The sequence below is a fragment of the Pneumocystis murina genome (genome assembly GCF_000349005.2).
Source record: "Pneumocystis murina B123 chromosome Unknown supercont1.3, whole genome shotgun sequence".
Lineage (NCBI taxonomy): Eukaryota > Fungi > Ascomycota > Pneumocystomycetes > Pneumocystales > Pneumocystaceae > Pneumocystis > Pneumocystis murina.
This window is the reverse complement of record NW_017802361.1, coordinates 271,929-288,120: the sequence shown is the minus strand read 5'-3', so window position 1 is coordinate 288,120 and position 16,192 is coordinate 271,929. Positions and strand designations below refer to the sequence as shown.

At 25.9% G+C, this 16,192-nt stretch overlaps 7 protein-coding genes across 7 annotated transcripts; 4 read left to right on the top strand and 3 right to left on the bottom strand.

Moving 5' to 3' along the window:
• Positions 1 to 142: 142 nt before the first annotated feature.
• PNEG_00975 (hypothetical protein) lies at positions 143 to 1,565 on the top strand (the record flags this gene model as incomplete). The annotated part of the gene is made up of 2 exons (XM_007874698.1): positions 143 to 766; positions 820 to 1,565. The coding sequence occupies one exon, from the start codon at positions 143 to 145 to the stop codon at positions 755 to 757; it is 615 nt and encodes a 204-aa protein (XP_007872889.1). The 3' UTR covers positions 758 to 766; positions 820 to 1,565.
• On the bottom strand, positions 864 to 4,418 carry PNEG_00974 (hypothetical protein; the record flags this gene model as incomplete). Its single annotated transcript, XM_007874697.1, has 10 exons — positions 864 to 1,065; positions 1,113 to 1,348; positions 1,392 to 1,563; positions 1,604 to 1,982; positions 2,027 to 2,356; positions 2,398 to 2,523; positions 2,565 to 3,089; positions 3,131 to 3,817; positions 3,861 to 4,014; positions 4,056 to 4,418. The coding sequence occupies 10 exons, from the start codon at positions 4,416 to 4,418 to the stop codon at positions 864 to 866; spliced, it is 3,174 nt and encodes a 1,057-aa protein (XP_007872888.1).
• A 601-nt stretch (positions 4,419 to 5,019) lies between these two features.
• PNEG_00973 (hypothetical protein) lies at positions 5,020 to 6,780 on the top strand (the record flags this gene model as incomplete). Its single annotated transcript, XM_007874696.1, has 6 exons — positions 5,020 to 5,113; positions 5,164 to 5,544; positions 5,589 to 5,872; positions 5,916 to 6,004; positions 6,053 to 6,352; positions 6,407 to 6,780. The coding sequence occupies exons 1-6, from the start codon at positions 5,051 to 5,053 to the stop codon at positions 6,778 to 6,780; spliced, it is 1,491 nt and encodes a 496-aa protein (XP_007872887.1). The 5' UTR covers positions 5,020 to 5,050.
• A 199-nt stretch (positions 6,781 to 6,979) lies between these two features.
• Positions 6,980 to 7,615, top strand: PNEG_00972 (hypothetical protein; the record flags this gene model as incomplete). Its single annotated transcript, XM_007874695.1, has 3 exons — positions 6,980 to 7,000; positions 7,039 to 7,250; positions 7,297 to 7,615. The coding sequence occupies 3 exons, from the start codon at positions 6,980 to 6,982 to the stop codon at positions 7,613 to 7,615; spliced, it is 552 nt and encodes a 183-aa protein (XP_007872886.1).
• A 48-nt stretch (positions 7,616 to 7,663) lies between these two features.
• On the bottom strand, positions 7,664 to 8,717 carry PNEG_00971 (hypothetical protein; the record flags this gene model as incomplete). Its single annotated transcript, XM_007874694.1, has 4 exons — positions 7,664 to 7,926; positions 7,997 to 8,478; positions 8,526 to 8,577; positions 8,624 to 8,717. The coding sequence occupies 4 exons, from the start codon at positions 8,715 to 8,717 to the stop codon at positions 7,664 to 7,666; spliced, it is 891 nt and encodes a 296-aa protein (XP_007872885.1).
• Positions 8,718 to 8,949: 232 nt separating this feature from the next.
• Positions 8,950 to 12,737, top strand: PNEG_00970 (hypothetical protein; the record flags this gene model as incomplete). The annotated part of the gene is made up of 8 exons (XM_007874693.1): positions 8,950 to 9,323; positions 9,376 to 9,780; positions 9,825 to 10,030; positions 10,075 to 10,187; positions 10,235 to 10,315; positions 10,364 to 10,429; positions 10,482 to 12,583; positions 12,630 to 12,737. The coding sequence occupies exons 1-8, from the start codon at positions 8,988 to 8,990 to the stop codon at positions 12,735 to 12,737; spliced, it is 3,417 nt and encodes a 1,138-aa protein (XP_007872884.1). The 5' UTR covers positions 8,950 to 8,987.
• Positions 12,738 to 13,242: 505 nt separating this feature from the next.
• On the bottom strand, positions 13,243 to 15,943 carry PNEG_00969 (hypothetical protein; the record flags this gene model as incomplete). The annotated part of the gene is made up of 12 exons (XM_007874691.1): positions 13,243 to 13,578; positions 13,621 to 13,701; positions 13,743 to 13,839; positions 13,886 to 14,015; positions 14,058 to 14,875; positions 14,922 to 15,040; positions 15,087 to 15,207; positions 15,253 to 15,413; positions 15,462 to 15,547; positions 15,594 to 15,668; positions 15,714 to 15,811; positions 15,858 to 15,943. 12 exons carry the CDS (start codon positions 15,941 to 15,943, stop codon positions 13,243 to 13,245), a joined length of 2,208 nt encoding a protein of 735 aa, XP_007872882.1.
• Between the last annotated feature and the right edge of the window lie 249 nt (positions 15,944 to 16,192).

The following is a 16,192-nucleotide window of genomic DNA, read 5'->3' as shown; positions in this document are numbered from 1 at the left end:
CAGGATTTATGAAGTGAGGTTTTCCCATAGCAACTACGTCAATTTTTTGAAAAAAATGATGAGGTCTAGAAAAGGAAAATAATCATAATATTGATAAATTTTTATCATTTAAAATGATTTTCCATAAAAAATTACATAGGAAATGTTTTTTTTTTTTAAAAAAAGGTTATCTCATACCTGTTTAAAAACGTTTTTTAAGTACGCACAAAGAACATCATTAAAGCCAAAATCAGCATATTATAAAGGGGTTTTTTATGAATATATAGTTCAGAATACTTTAAAGAAATATAATATGGATTTGTGGAGGGTTGGAGGTAGAAATGATCAAGGTATTGATCTTCGAGGATATTGGTATTATGAAAGAGAAAAGACAAAATATAAATTACCAGTAATTATTCAATGTAAAAATGAAAAAAAAAAGATAGGATCAAAATATATTCGTGAAATGAATGGAGTTTTATCAGGAGAAAATGAAGGAATTTTAGGGCTAATTTCTTGTTGTGGATTTACAGAAATGGCACAAAAACAATTGTTAAAAGCATCAAAAGCCATGGGAATATGTATAATATCATCAAAAAATGAAGATGGATTTCTTGAGAAATTTATTTGGAATATGGAAGCTAGTAAATTAATTCAAGGTTTTGGGGTACAATTTCGGTATAAAGAAATAGACAATATAATACAAAAAGAACTTGTATTAACAATAGATAACAAACCAATAAAATATAAGCACTATGATGAGAAGGAAAATAGATGATATTATAGAGTATAATTACTGATGTTTTAAAAATGAAGAAATCGTGCTAATAGATACATTAGCATAGTATATTAAAATGGATAACATAAAAAAGAATAGAATAACCTTAGTAATAAGTTAGCTTTTTTTGTTGCATGAAAGAATGAATAAATTGCTGAAAAAAAGGTAAAAATGGCATAAAATGAAGAATCGACAAGAAAAATGACAAAATGTTAACCAAATGATGCAAAAAATACGTATAATAAAACCCATAAACAGTTAAAAAGACAGAAAATATTAAAAGAATGATGTCAAGTGCCTTTGCCATTCTAATATAATATCAATATAAAAATAATTTGATCCTAATTTTTTATACTTAGGTTCTGCTTGCATAATCATTTTTTCATTAGCCAAAAATTCAACAAGAGTAATAATAGGCAAGACAGAAAAAATGTTATGGTGAGATGAAAATGGTATTATCCAATTTGTCGATATCTTTTTTGCCCATACAATTAAAACTGGAATATTAAAAGGTAAATGTAATAACATTAAGATTAAGACAGAATATACATAATTTCTAAAATTTTTATAATGCAAGGCTTTTTCAAGGCCCTAAAGTATAAGTTTTTTTAAGAAAAATAGATATTTACTATACCATTTTTTGAATATTTAGATATGTTTTAATACATGTAAAAAACTGTATAACACATGCTAAAAGATATGCAAATTGGTAAGGAACCATTACTGCTACAAGAGATAATAACGATAAAATTGCTATTAACCTTTGTTTAAATTTTAAAGAAAAATTAAAAGAACAAAAGAAATGCCTATAGAAATTATTAATTTGAAAAAAAAAAAAATAAATACCTTTTCTTTCTATATCTAATTTTAATAAAACGTTTCTGTAGTAAATTACACAATATTGCTATAAAAGAAATAAGAAAATATGTTATTTGGGTAAATATAATTGTAAATCCTAAGGAGATAGTGATAAATAAAGGCCCAAGAAACAAAAATAAAGAATCTCTATATCCAAAGAATAACTTATTAATATTCCATAACTTCCATGTATCCTTAACCCATAACTTTTTTTTCAATTGTTGATTCAATAAATCATCCATGTTTATTGTTCTAGAAAACTGAAATATAGACAAGCAAAGAAACAAAAAGGATGTCATTATAGATAAAGTTAAAAAAGTGTCTCGCATAAAAAGTTTTAAAGCATTTCTAATGTTAATAAAAATTCCTAGAGATATTAAACAAATTTGAAAAGCTATAAACTATCAATACCATAATTATTATAAATTCTAAACTGTTTTCTTAAACATAAAAATATTATAACATACATAAATACTATTAAAGCTGTCCAGAATTTTACTATAAGTTTCCCAAAAGTACCATAAAGATCAAGAGATATTAAAATATTAAGCGGCTTATTACAAGTAGGATCCAACCAAAATTGTATGTTCAATCCACGTCTTGCGTTATTTTCATTAATAGGTGGCATAAACGGAGCAGTTCCATGAAAATTGACATCGATTTTTGTTGTATTTACAAAGTACTTAGACTCATATGAATTAGATATATATTGCCTAATAATTGGTGAAAAAATCAAATTATCTAATATATTTTATAAAAAATTAAAAATAAAATATAATTACCACAGGCAAGAGAATTCATTTTTAATTTGTAAGTAAAAAGACTATTATCAATGTTAGGAATACTAATTTCTGAAACTAATGACCTATTAGCATCTAAGACTATGCGAAATCTATTCCATAAAAATTCTAACTCTAATTAGAATATCATCGTGTGAGAATAAAGATACTTGTAGTAGTAATTTCAGGTTGAACTCGTATTACATTTTTATTAGAAAACTCAGCTACCAGGAAGCCATTTCTAGTATTATTTGATTTATTTATTATTGAAATGAATTGGTAATCATTGAATTGATTATTTGAATATTCGAGATATGTAAAAAAATGATTATAAGAGTTAGATAAGCCATTTTTTGACGGCAAATAAACGATATTTTCTTCAGAATATTTGCATTTAAGTGTCTTTAAATCTATTTTCATTGATTTTTTATGGATATTTGAATCTTTAATTGATGATGGATCATTTTTACATAAAAATATATCTATTTGTTGTTCACCATTTCTTGATATAGTCTTTTGATCAGTAAGCAATGAAAGAGTAGTAAAATTAAAAATGTTATTAGGAAAAATTGGTAGAAAATATACATGAGTCGATTTGGATGATATAGTTCTAAAAGATTTTAATATATAAATCTTTTTTAATGAAAAAACAGTATATCGTATATTTCCTCCGGAAAAAGGATTAATCAATGGTGCTAATAAGAATTTAGGATATATTAAAAAAACTGAAAATTACCTTGTAAAAATTGTTTTTTAGCTGAATTTTCAGTAGGAGAGAGATAATATTTCTTAAAAATATCAATACGAGATGATAATGGCTTGGTTTGATTAATTGATTTAAAATCAATAATTTCGAATAAAGATTTAACAATAACTTTACGTAATTGATCACACCACAAAATTGCTTGATGATCCATTCCAGTCCAAACCATAGGGATAGACGAAGAAAATACAGTAAATCCATGTGATTTAGGAATTAAGGAAGACACGTCACAATAATCAGATGATACCATTGTATCCAAATTACCACCTGTGATAGAAATCAAACTAACAGCATGTAGTGGATTAGATTCATTCTTATGAAAATATGACTGTAGCCAAAACTTGTTAACAGAATCGTATATACTTTTCATTTTTCGATCAGAAAGAATAGGTGGTAGCAAATGTGGTGTTGATAATGTAATAATCGTGTTGATAGAACCAGAAAGATAATTAGGCATCATTACCATAGCTCGAATTACAATTCCCCCCATAGAATGACCAATTACAATAACTGATTTAGGAATATAACCATAAGTATTGTTTCTTCTTTTTTGTGCCTCTTGATATAAGGATAAAATATACTTAACTGCTTCATTTGAATATTCCACTTGATCAAGAAGCGTTTGGCCATGAAATGCTGTATAATCGTTATTAAAATCAACTAATTTAAATCAAAAAAATATTAATATAATAAAGAAATAAACCAGAAAAAAAATCAAGATTTTTTGAATCATGTTCAGCTAATGATGGATCTAATTTAGAGACTGAAAACTGATATGCTGCTTCTGATGCAAGGCTACGTACTTGCTTGTAGCTTCCTGCATTTCCTGGTATAAATAGAACTGGAATTCCTTCAAACTATGTCTTTAAATTATATAATAAAATACAAAAAAACTTACATCATGCACATTTAATGTTTTTCTTTCTTTATATAAATATAATCCATATTTTCTACCATGTTTTATATATTTTTTATCAAATCCTGACAACCTTATATACGAAGGATACATAGCTGGTATGACACATGTTGAATGATCCTTTTGAAGATATATAAATGAATAACTCATCATAATTAACATAACAATAGAAAATCCTGCAATCATCATAATTCCTAATGATATTGAATATTTTTTTCTATATTTTACACAAATCTTTCTAAATATCCATAACTGAAGCAAGAACATTTTATTTGAAAATATTACCATATTTCTATATGATAGTTTTCTTAACTGTTTCTTTTTGTTTTTCTTTTGAACAGACATTTTATCATTCCGTTCATTGTAGTATGCTTCATAAGTTTATTGATGTCTAATTTTTAATTTACTCCTTATCTTAGCTTAAAAAAGTTTCTAAATATTTACTTTTTAAACAATATTTTGTTTTTTTTAGAAATTTTCACTATAAAATAAACTAAATATTAATTAAATCCTTAACTAGTAAGTAATTTCAAGCAAAAACTTGACTTCTACTAATTTAAATTTTAATATAAATCCTTTAATTTAACAAGGATCAACCATAATATTTGCCTGTCAAACATGGCATTAATTAAATCTTATTATAAATTAGGGCAAATTTTAATTTAAAATTATAAAAAAAAATAAAAAAATCATAGTAAAAGGTTATCTTATTATATTATTGATTTTCCTGGCAATATTTTAAGATAAAATCAATAAATTTCTTACATTTTATTAATTTATATTTAAATAAAATTTAAATATAACACTATTTAAAATCTAACTTGATACTCAATTAAACTTTTTTTTTGATAAAATATTCGAAAAATCCTTATATAAAGTTAATATTTTAATTTTCCGTAAAGCTTAAACTATCCGCTTTTTTAAGCCCTAAGCATAATTTTAAGAAAAATCTATATTTTCATATTGTTATATGAAATATGAAAAAGCTCGCCCAACAAAAGAGTCTTCTTCAGGCGATAGTAGGAGGGGTAGGGTTATTTGTAAGTCTTTACTTTGTATATCAGGTATTTTTCTTATTGTTTATTTTTAGTCAGATGGGTATTTGAATGGGGTATCAGGTGTTTTAACGACTATTATGGGGAATATTTATCCTGTTGAATACACAATACAAAAAAAATCGTTACTAAATTCCATGATATTTGTAGGAAATGTTCTTGGAATGCTTGTATTTGGATACATGTGTGATAAATCAGGAAGAAAAATATCATTAATTTTAGCGAGTTCTTTTTTAGTTGTTTTTTCTATTTTATCATCAGCAGCATATTTTAAAGGAACTAATGATGGGATAATTGGATCATTAATAGTATATCGTTTTTTTCTAGGTATTGGAATTGGTGGAGAATATCCGGCAGGATCTACTACAATTAGTGAGAGTGCACAAGAAATGTCTATAAAACGAAAACATTCTATAGTAGGCATTTTCTTGTTTTAGATTTTTTTTGATGAATATTTTAGTTTATTTTTTTAACAGATTTTATGATTTGTATGGGATTTATGATCGCAGCATTTGTAGCGTATATTTTAACGCTTATATTTACCGAAAAACGTCAAGAAGTTATATGGAGAATATTATTAGCCTTGGGAGCAATTTGTCCTTTTTTCCTATTAATTGCACGTCTTAAAATGGGAGAGCCAGATGCATATAAAAATTATGCGATGAAAAAGGTGAATATTCCATATAAGCTTGTTATTAGGAAATATTACAAAAGACTCATTTTTATTTCACTTGTTTGGTTTATGTATTATAGTTCTTTTTTTTACGCAAAGCTTATTTAATTTTAGTTATAATTTTACAGCATATTCATTTGGGATTTATTTTTCTCCACTTCTTCAGTCTATTAATAGACAGATGAGTTTGGCACAAATATTTGGTGAATTTTTTTTCTTATAAAATCTAATAGTATTAATCATAAATTTAGGATGGACAACATTTATTTATCTCTTCTATATAATTGGATCATTCATTGGTGCATTTATGACTGATTATTTTGAACCTAAAAATGTTCTCGCTTTTGGTGTTTTCTTACAGGGTATTTTTGGCTTTTTAATGGCTGGATTGTATTTGAAATTGAAGGATAGTGTAATTGCATTTATTATTCTTTATGCTCTTTTCATGGCATTTGGCGAAATTGGGCCAGGAGATAATATTGGTAATATTTCTGCTAAAGCATCGCCAACTCCTATTCGTGGCCAATTTTATGGCATTTGTGCTGCTTCTGGTATGTTTTTCGATATTTTGCGCTCTTTATTCATCATGTTAATTTTTTACATAGGGAAAATAGGCGCATTTGTTGGTAGTTATGCATTTAATTATATTATTGAAAGATTTGGAGGATCTGAATCAGAAAACGGAAATAAAGGTCCTTTTTTTATTGGTAGCGCTCTTGCCATTATTTCTGGTATTATCTCTTTTTTTTTCATTCCAAAATTATCACATGATTGCGTCCGTGAAGAAAATGAGCATTTCAAAATATGGCTTCAAGAACAAGGTTATGATACAAGTAAAATGGGTTTATATTTTCCTCATTCAAATGGTGATTTGAAGGAGATTGAAAATTCAGAAGCAGATATTGAAAAAATTGATACTGAAAAAGTAGATTATTTTGAAAGCGCACAAGATTCTAAAGATTATGAAAAAAAGGAATAGTTTATAAAAATAATAATAATTGAACTTAAGTTTTTTTTTCAATTTTTTATTTTTTCTTAATATTTTTTTAAATCCAATCTTTTCGTCTGAACTTATATTTTTGGTTTTTAATAGACCTTTTAATAAAAAACTGTTAAATTGATTTAAATTTCTTAATATTTTATAAAAATTCTGTTTAATATATTTTCTACTAGAGAAAATGATGCTTCATCAAGACGATGTAATGCATCTTTTACTAAACCAAACTCAAGGTCACAGTTAATTGAAGATATACCTCTTCGAATATGTCATATTTTATCAATTCTTCCAGCTTGTTATTGGGCTATTCATTTTGTCTTTGGAAAAACACAGGTAAAACGTATACTATATGTTCATATTGAATACGCATGGGAAATTTGGATGGCTAGTATTTGGTTTATAGTTTGTGCATTTCTATTTTATAAATTAACAAGTGGTTTATTGTTAAGATGGTATTGAAATAAAATTTTAATAACAAGCTAATAAAAGGGTATTTAGGCATATGAAGTATTCATATCCAGCTATATTAATTAGATTAATGTCGTTAAATTTAATGAATGGATGTTTAACTAGACTTTTTGTATCATTTTCATCAAATAAGATTCAACAACTTTTTTGCGCAATTCTAATGACATGTATTTTAGCATGTATATATATTATACAGAATTATGTGACAAGTAATTTTTCACAATTAGGAATTACAAAAGCTCCAAAACGACTGAATTTAATAAATATTGCAATATATGTAATGGTACCTATTGGTTTTGCTAGTTTTATTACAATGTTATGTGCGTTATTTCATATAAAATATTCATGAACTTTAAGTATAATTATGAATGAAGAAATTTAGGAAGTTTGATTTAATCTATGCATGTATTTTTTCATCTATTATAAATTGCATATTTTCAACAATAAATCCACCATACGCTTCATATCGATGATTTAGTTCATTTCTACCATGGATATGATAATTGCTTTCAAGACCGCCTGTTTTCGGCATATTAATTGAATAAAATACCCGCAGAACACGACTATGCACCAATGCCATACAACACATTACACATGGTTCATGTGTAGTTATTACTATTAAATCTTTACACAAATAAAATAAATCTTTTTTACTAGACTCTAATAACATATTAGCTATTGTAATATGTATATTTATAGATAAACATTCCTTTTTTTTCTAACATTTTACCAATTTCCGTAATAGAATTGATAATGGAATGTTTTAAAGGATTTTTCGATGATAATCTCAAATCAATACAACTCACAATCACATTTAAATCCAAATCAACAAATATTGTTGCAATCTTAATTTCTTTACTTTTATTTGCAAGATTCCATGTGTGATTCATTAACTTTTTCAATTTTAAAAGCGTTGTATCCGTAAAATCAACCGATTTCAATATATTTTTTCTAAAATGAAGCGGCCACAAAACCCCCCATGCATTAAATTGCTCATATGTTAACGGTGCATACTTAGATACTTGAGCTATTCGGACCTCTATATTTATCGATTGTTCTTTTAATCTCTTTTCAAGTTCCTCAAGACTCAAATCCTTTGTACTATGAAGAATCACTTCTAACATATCATTTCTATCATTCTTATTTATTTTTCTTAATCGTTTCAAATATGAAAGATCTAATGTTTCATATGGTAAAGATTCTTCAATAAATCTCTTTCAAATCAATTTTATTACTTAAATTAAAAACATATATATTACTTAATTATAGATCTAGTCTCTTTTTTATCAATTATACCTACAAAAACATCAACTTTACACAACTATTAACTTTATAATATAAAATTCGATAATTTAACCTGTTTCAAACTGACGCCTTTCAACATTAGAACGCACTCTATAAAAAGGCCATTTCTCCATTCTTTCAGGAGAAATATGACATTCATAAGTCATTTAATCAATAATCTTAAACTTAAATTTGTTATTTTTTAATAATATTAACCTGTCGTTAATATTAAAAAGACTTAAACGTAATTTTTTTTAAAAAAAATTAAGAGATTTAAAGCTAAATCTTGATTGAAAAAGACTGTATTTTAAGTAAGTTTTGATTTTTCTTAAAGATTTTTATCATAATTTTAAGATATTTTCTAGCAGAAAATCAAAAAAATTGATAATATTTAATTAAAAAGTTATAAAAAAGGAGCTTAAGAAGTTTAGTTTTTTATGTTTCCTCAAGAAGTATCATTAGCATTTTCATCATCAAATGATATAGACCTTTCATTTGAATCATATAGAGATTTATACGGAAACTATGTTCATCCATCTTTGAAAGAAAGAAATGAAAAAGATTCATCATCAGAAGAACGTTTGGATTATGATCCTTCGGATGATGATGCTGTCATTGATAGGGAAGGGTTTTCGCCATCTTTTAATAATAATTATTCAAGTTTGATGGATATTAATGGTTTGGGGTATAAAAAGGATTTTTGTTTCTGCAAAACACTATCAGTCTATGATATTTCTATGCAAAATACTGATTTTGATAATGTTCCTCTTGATGTGAGTGTTTTGTTTTGTTTATATGTATTTTGTATTGATTTTTTTTATAAAGGTTTATTCTAATTTTAATTCTTATGAAGTAAATGGGATGAAAAAGGACTATAATGAGATTGAGGAAGTTCCTTCTTTGATTCCGGATCTAGAAGAAATTAATATTCCAGCACCGTATATTTTGAATATTTTTGGGATACCAGAGAAATCAAGAGTTGAAACTCAAGTTAAATTAGGTATAAAATTGACACCTAGTTCATCGGTAGAAGAGCATTTCAATAATGATTTTTTCTGGCTTAAGCTTCCCAGTTGGAGTATTACAAAAGAAAAGTTGAAACTACCTAATTTAAAAAATCATCCTAAGTACATTGATCCGGAAAAGATATTAACTCTAGAACCTAGTGTTGTTTGTGCTAGTGATATTACTAAAAATGTTTTGATTTGTTCTGGTTGCATTATACGGGAGGTAATAGTTTAATTTTGTGGTATATTGTTTTAATATTTTTAAAGCGTAAACGAGCTATAAGAAAGAAAAAAACTAAGTTTCAAAAAGAATTCGGTCAAAATCAAGATAGTCTTTCTCCTATAAAAGATGAGGAAAAGAAGATTATTTTATTTAATTATCCCGAAATTTTTAGATTTAAGGATAATTATATAAATATACCAACAAGAATAACATGTTATTGCAGACATCATAAAGAAAATATAGGATTTAGGTTAGTTACTATTTTATATAAATTATTTTCTTATAGTTCATTAGGATTTTAATAAACATAAAAGATAATAAAGGGCAATTGATCGCATCAACATTATCTAAACCATTTATGATTACAGATGACCACAAAACTATTTCAAAAATAAAAAAAATAAATGGTTAGATGAAAGAAATACTTTGTCAGAATTGATTTAATAAATATTAGGATTACATTTAACGCCTAATTCACTACCTATACCTGTAAATGATAATAATAGTAATCAAAAAAAGAACATATTATTTAATGGTTAGTTGTATAGCAAAATTAAAAGAATCCCTCCTTACTTATTAACAGAAGAATTAAAATTAGCAGTCAATCCTGAAAATTTTTCTTGTTCTACACTGGATAATATGACAAATAGTAATATATTTTAAAACATGTCTATTAATATTTTTTATTAATTCTATTATAGAAAATATAATTCAACCGGCTTATAATTCTATGATTTATCTTCAAGATGACATTTCTAATAAAAATAAATCTTTTCTAGTAGACGATAAATTTATGGGCTCTGAATCATATGAAAGTTTGCTTTTGCCTGCAAATGTTCAACAAGATGAATTAGAAACTATACCACAGACATCGTCGTTAGTTCTTAGTCAAGTATCTTCGCCAGAAACTGTTTCAAAAATGCCATTTTCTATTGATTCTAATCTATTTGATCTTTCACTAGAAACTCAATGGTCCAATAAAGAATTGCATATGAATATTGATCAAACAGATTTTTCGAACCAGGTGAATCTACCAGTTCCTAATAATTATACGCCAATAGAATTATCTGAAAATCCTATTGAGATTCCAATAATTGATCGTTTAATCCCATCTGAAGGTCCTATGCATGGCGGAATTGAAGTCACTATACTGGGTTCAGGATTTTATTCTGGTTTAACATGTATATTTGGCCATAATCCTGTAACTTCAATCCATTATTGGAGTCCTACTGTTATAGTATGTACTTTACCTCCTAGTCCTATTCCAGGTCCTGTTCTCGTAGATTTTAAGGAACATAATTTAGCTCAGTCTGATATTGAAAATGCGAAATATTTTTTATATAAAGATGATAATGATCGTACATTAATGGAATTAGCTCTACAGGTTGTTGGTATAAAAATGACTGGAAAACTAGAAAATGCCCTAACCATTGCTATGAAAATTTGTGGATTAATGCCTAGTGATTGCAATGAATCTAATTTAAAGCAGCAACAATCAAATTTAAATTCATATAAACCGACTTTAATGAATTATTTACATTCTTCATCGACATTTAATATTTATAAAGCGTATTATTGTTTTGAAACAATGTTTTTTCAGCATGATAATCTTTTAAATATAAAGGCAAATCCTAATACATTTTATTTATTATATCAAGATAGGCCGAATCAAACATTGCTAAATCACATTTACGTACAAGAACTTCAAAGACATATAATAGAATTATTTTCTAAGAACTATTATTTAAGGTCTATAAAACAATGCAGATATAATCATGTTGATTATTTGAATATGAAAAAAATGAATTTCATTGTAAAGATGCTAGAAAATACTGAAGAAAATAGATTTATTTATAGGTCATTATATAGGAAAGTATTCAAATTAACATATCCAAATAGTTATATTGAAATATCAAATTTTTTGCGCTTGAATAGAGAACACATGGATTACATCATTGTTTCATTGGTTTTCTCATGGCTAAATCAAAATAACTTTATACTTAAGAAGCGTTCAAATGCATTATTGCGCACTGCTACAGAAGGCTTTGATGATAATGATTTTTTTGATATATTTTTTTCATCTAAAAAAAATAATAGACCTTTCAAGAACAGATTAAATAAAACAAAAAAATATTCTGAGGTAGAGAATCTACATCATTCGGATTCTTTAGTTGGTTCTTATAATACTGATAATGAATCAAAGGAGATTTCTTCCCATTTTTCTCAATCTCAGCATATCTTTGACATCCAGGAAAATCAAACTACAGAATCAAACATTAAAGATGAGAAAAATGATGATGGAATATTTACGATTCAAGGATTTTCAGAATTTTTGACGATGACCTCAGCAAAAGCAAAATTAGCGTCTTTATCTATTCCAAGCATACTACGTACTTCTAGTTTACCTCAGTTTTCAGAGTTTGGTCAGTTTCATCCTATATCTGCATTTAATTCTTTTATTCAACAATACCCTTTTATTAGCAAAAAAGCTAATAACTCGAAATCTTCAAGTATAATGGAGAATGATATCCAATATAATTGGTGGCAACATTTGATATTTGGACCTCCTCCTCCGTATTCTGAACTTTCAACAAATGAAAACGTATTTGAAACGCCATCTGATGCTTCTGAGGATTTTGTGTTTTCTCAAGAGAAATCACAACGGTATTCTTTTAAATGGCAACCAAAAGTTTTAACTAGATCTCGTACTGCTGAACTAATACTAGAGCAACAGCAGTTTATCAGGGAACATGCAAAAATAATACAGAAATTAGAAAAAGATAAAATGCTTTATTTGTTTTGGGTAAACTATTCTTTTTGTTTATTTATTTAAAACTAATATATATTAGCTTCCTATCCTAATAATTCTTTCATCCTATATTATTTTAAATTGGACACAAAAGGATGTTTCTATTAGAATTTATGATTTAAGAAGGGCCATAACGTTTTCTATTTAAATTAACTATTATAAAGAAAAGAGTTCTTTGGCTTAATATTGATTAATACTTATTACTATTAAAATTTATAATATTTCCTTAATATTTTTTTCTAAAAAGATATTTTAAATAGATAGTTTTGAATATTTTCTCTAATAGTATACGAATATTTTAATATTAATATTTCTTAGGTTTAATATTTTTTATTAAATAAGATTTTAAATATTGAATAGTGCTAAATTTTATATATTAATATTAACTATATAGAATAATATTAAAAGCAATAATGAATTTGATAGTCGTCTTTCATTAGTAATATATCGTTTATGAATAATAATATATTATTTAATTGTATTTATATGTAATTTAATCGATTCTATAATTTTTAATAGTATAAATAATATTCAACTTAATTTCTTTAATCTTAGTTTTCCTTGGAATTAATTGAAAAACTTGTCAAAGTCTCTAAAAACTTTTTAAATTGATTCTAAATATTATAAATTGTACATACTTGATATAGTTTTTTTCAACCTACATTTATATTTTCTATAATATGAGAAAACATAGTCTTCATAATCCGTTCAGTAGGAATTATTAAGTTTAAAGAATATAAAATATAAAATATAAAAATTAAGAGAAATATAAAAAAAAAGTATAAAGGATTTCGTATAATCATTACAATTTCATTCCACCCAAGAGCTAAGAGTAATACGTAAAAATATAGTGGTATCCGAGTAACGTTTGTCATTATACTACGTTTAGCATCAATATAGATCACATCTGCTACTCGTTTAAATTTATTATTAAGTTGTTGTTGCTTAGTTGAAGAAATAATATTCCAAAATTTTTTTAAATCACAATTCTAATATATTAATATAAAATATGAGTAATTTTAAAGCCATACACTTTCTAAAGGTATTTCGAGTTTAGGATATGAACCATCTTTACATTTAACAGTGGAATATAATGAAATAAGTTTTAATGTCTATATAAATTAAAATAAGTCAAAATAATAAAAAATATTACGTCTTCAAGAAGAGTTTTATATATTCCATTAATATTATCACTCGATTTCCATATTCTTGGGACACCATCTTTGTCAAATCTAAACTTATCCTCAAAACTTTAAATATTAGATAAATTAGATATAAATTAAATTAAAATAATACATTTCTCTTAATATAAGAAAAACTGAATCTTCTGTTATTTCCAGCTTAATTTTCTCCTTTAAAAAAGATAATGTTCTTTGCCTAAAATCTGATTGAGTTTTCTCATTTTCTTGTTGAGAAACATCAAAACCTAGTAATGTTATTAAATATGAAAATAAACATTTATTTCAACCAGAAAGTTTTTGAGATAGAGTCTTTGCAAAATTATTAGTCATATTGAGATATTCTAAAATAACTTGGTCCCAGATATCATCAGAAGGTTTTTTTAGAATTAAAGAAATAGGCTCATCTAACTGCTCTTTAAATTCTTTTTCAAGATTGTTAATTAATTTAAATTTCTGGTCCTTCTGAAGAGTAGATGCTACTTCGTCTATTTCTTTTCTAAGTAATTCTAATTCTTGAGTAAATGTCCAACCAGTTTCACTAATGCAATATTTTGACGCTTTAGTTTCAAATTCTTTTTCTACCTTATGACGGCAATCATTTAGAAGAACTTCAAAATTAAAATCCTGGTGTGGTTTATCTAGCTCACTTTTCATAATGCTTTTAAATTGAGAAGTGCCCATATTAACCAATGTTCCTATTTGTGTTACGTAAAGAATATACATTCTTGAATGAAGTTTATCTATTAACTCGAAACGTTTAGAAAGATAAACATCTTTATAGTAGTGCGACCCTTTTTTATCAAAAATTTCCAATGCGAATGCTTTTAGTTTCTCCATTTCCTGATCTAAATTATCAAGAAATTTCTCTGAATGCATAGATTTTTCTAAAGCTTTAATTGTTGGATCAATATTTTCTAAAATTGTTTTAGAAATTTCATCACATCGATATTGAGCTAAAAGTTGCTGTTGAGTTGGCAAATCAAGGTCCTTATTTGTAATAATTTTTTCCCATATTCCTTTGACATAAACAGAAAAGCCATCTGCAGGTACTCGTTTATAATATTTAGAACGAAATACGAAATTAACATTAGAACGATCAAAAAATCTAAAAAGATTAATATATTGTCGGATAAATAAATCCTATAACATACCTTTTCTGCAATTCTATTATATCTTGTTCAAAAGCTTCTGGTGCTAACATCATATGAGAAAGAGTAGTAAATTGAAGATCAAAAAAATCATTAATTATAGAATTTTCTAATTTTTCGGGCTAATCATATTTCAGATAGAAATAACAAAAACGTATTAATACTTACTTTCGCTAGCAAATTCCAGATGCGTTCTAGATCAGATTTCAAAATACTAGATAAATTTTTTAGTGGAGTTGTTCCTACATAGTCTCTAACAACAAACAATATGAGTGAATTTTCTTCGTTTCTATATTATAAATTTATACAACAATTTTTTTAAATTCTTAACTACCTAGACCTATTTTTTTGAAACAATTGAAGATTAACTTCAAATATAGTTTTCAATAGCCCCATATTTGCTCCTTGATATAGTCCAATTTGATGTTCCCATAAATTAATAATAATTACATCGCTTATTGCTAATGCAAAAAGCGCAGATTTCCTTTCAAAATCCTTATACATATGGTTTTCAAAAAATAGATACATTTAAATTTATTGTACCTGATCTTCTCCTCGTTCTCGCCCATCCATCCCTTCTACATCCATAATCAAAATATTTGTATTACGTGACTTTGAAAGCCAAATCCCTAACATAAATCATAAAATTGCTTCAAATTAATATATGAAAAATGCCTTTTGTTGTTTGTTTTCTAACCAATGAATCCATAGTACTAAAACATGTAGAAAAAAGCTTATTCAATAATGTGCCTTAAGAAATAAATAATATATATATATAACTCCATAAATCCTTACTTTTTCCTGTCGATTGGCTTCCTAAAACTGCCACAACATTATAATCAATACCCTGATTTTGTAATCCGCTGTTTTCTATAAAATCCGCCAAATCTCCACTATAATATCTTAAATCATCAAAAATATCTACTCAATTAAAACTACTTAAACTCCTTATTCTCTGTTATAAATTGTATATTTGATGACACGTATTCCATACTCTCTGAAGGCTTATTCAAAGAAATCTCCATTGTTTACTAGAAATTTAAGGTTCACAGAGGTATGAGATCTTAAAAATTAATTTATATAGATATAAAATTATCTGATTCAAATTAATGCAAGAACATACATAAAAAAGATAATAAATCACTTTCTATAGAATTATTTAGAAGATATATGATCTTGAAAATGCAAGAGAACTTAATATTTTTTTATTTATGAAAAATAGAAAATTAATAAATTTAAATATAATCTAAAGAGCTAGTCTATATTTCTTGAGA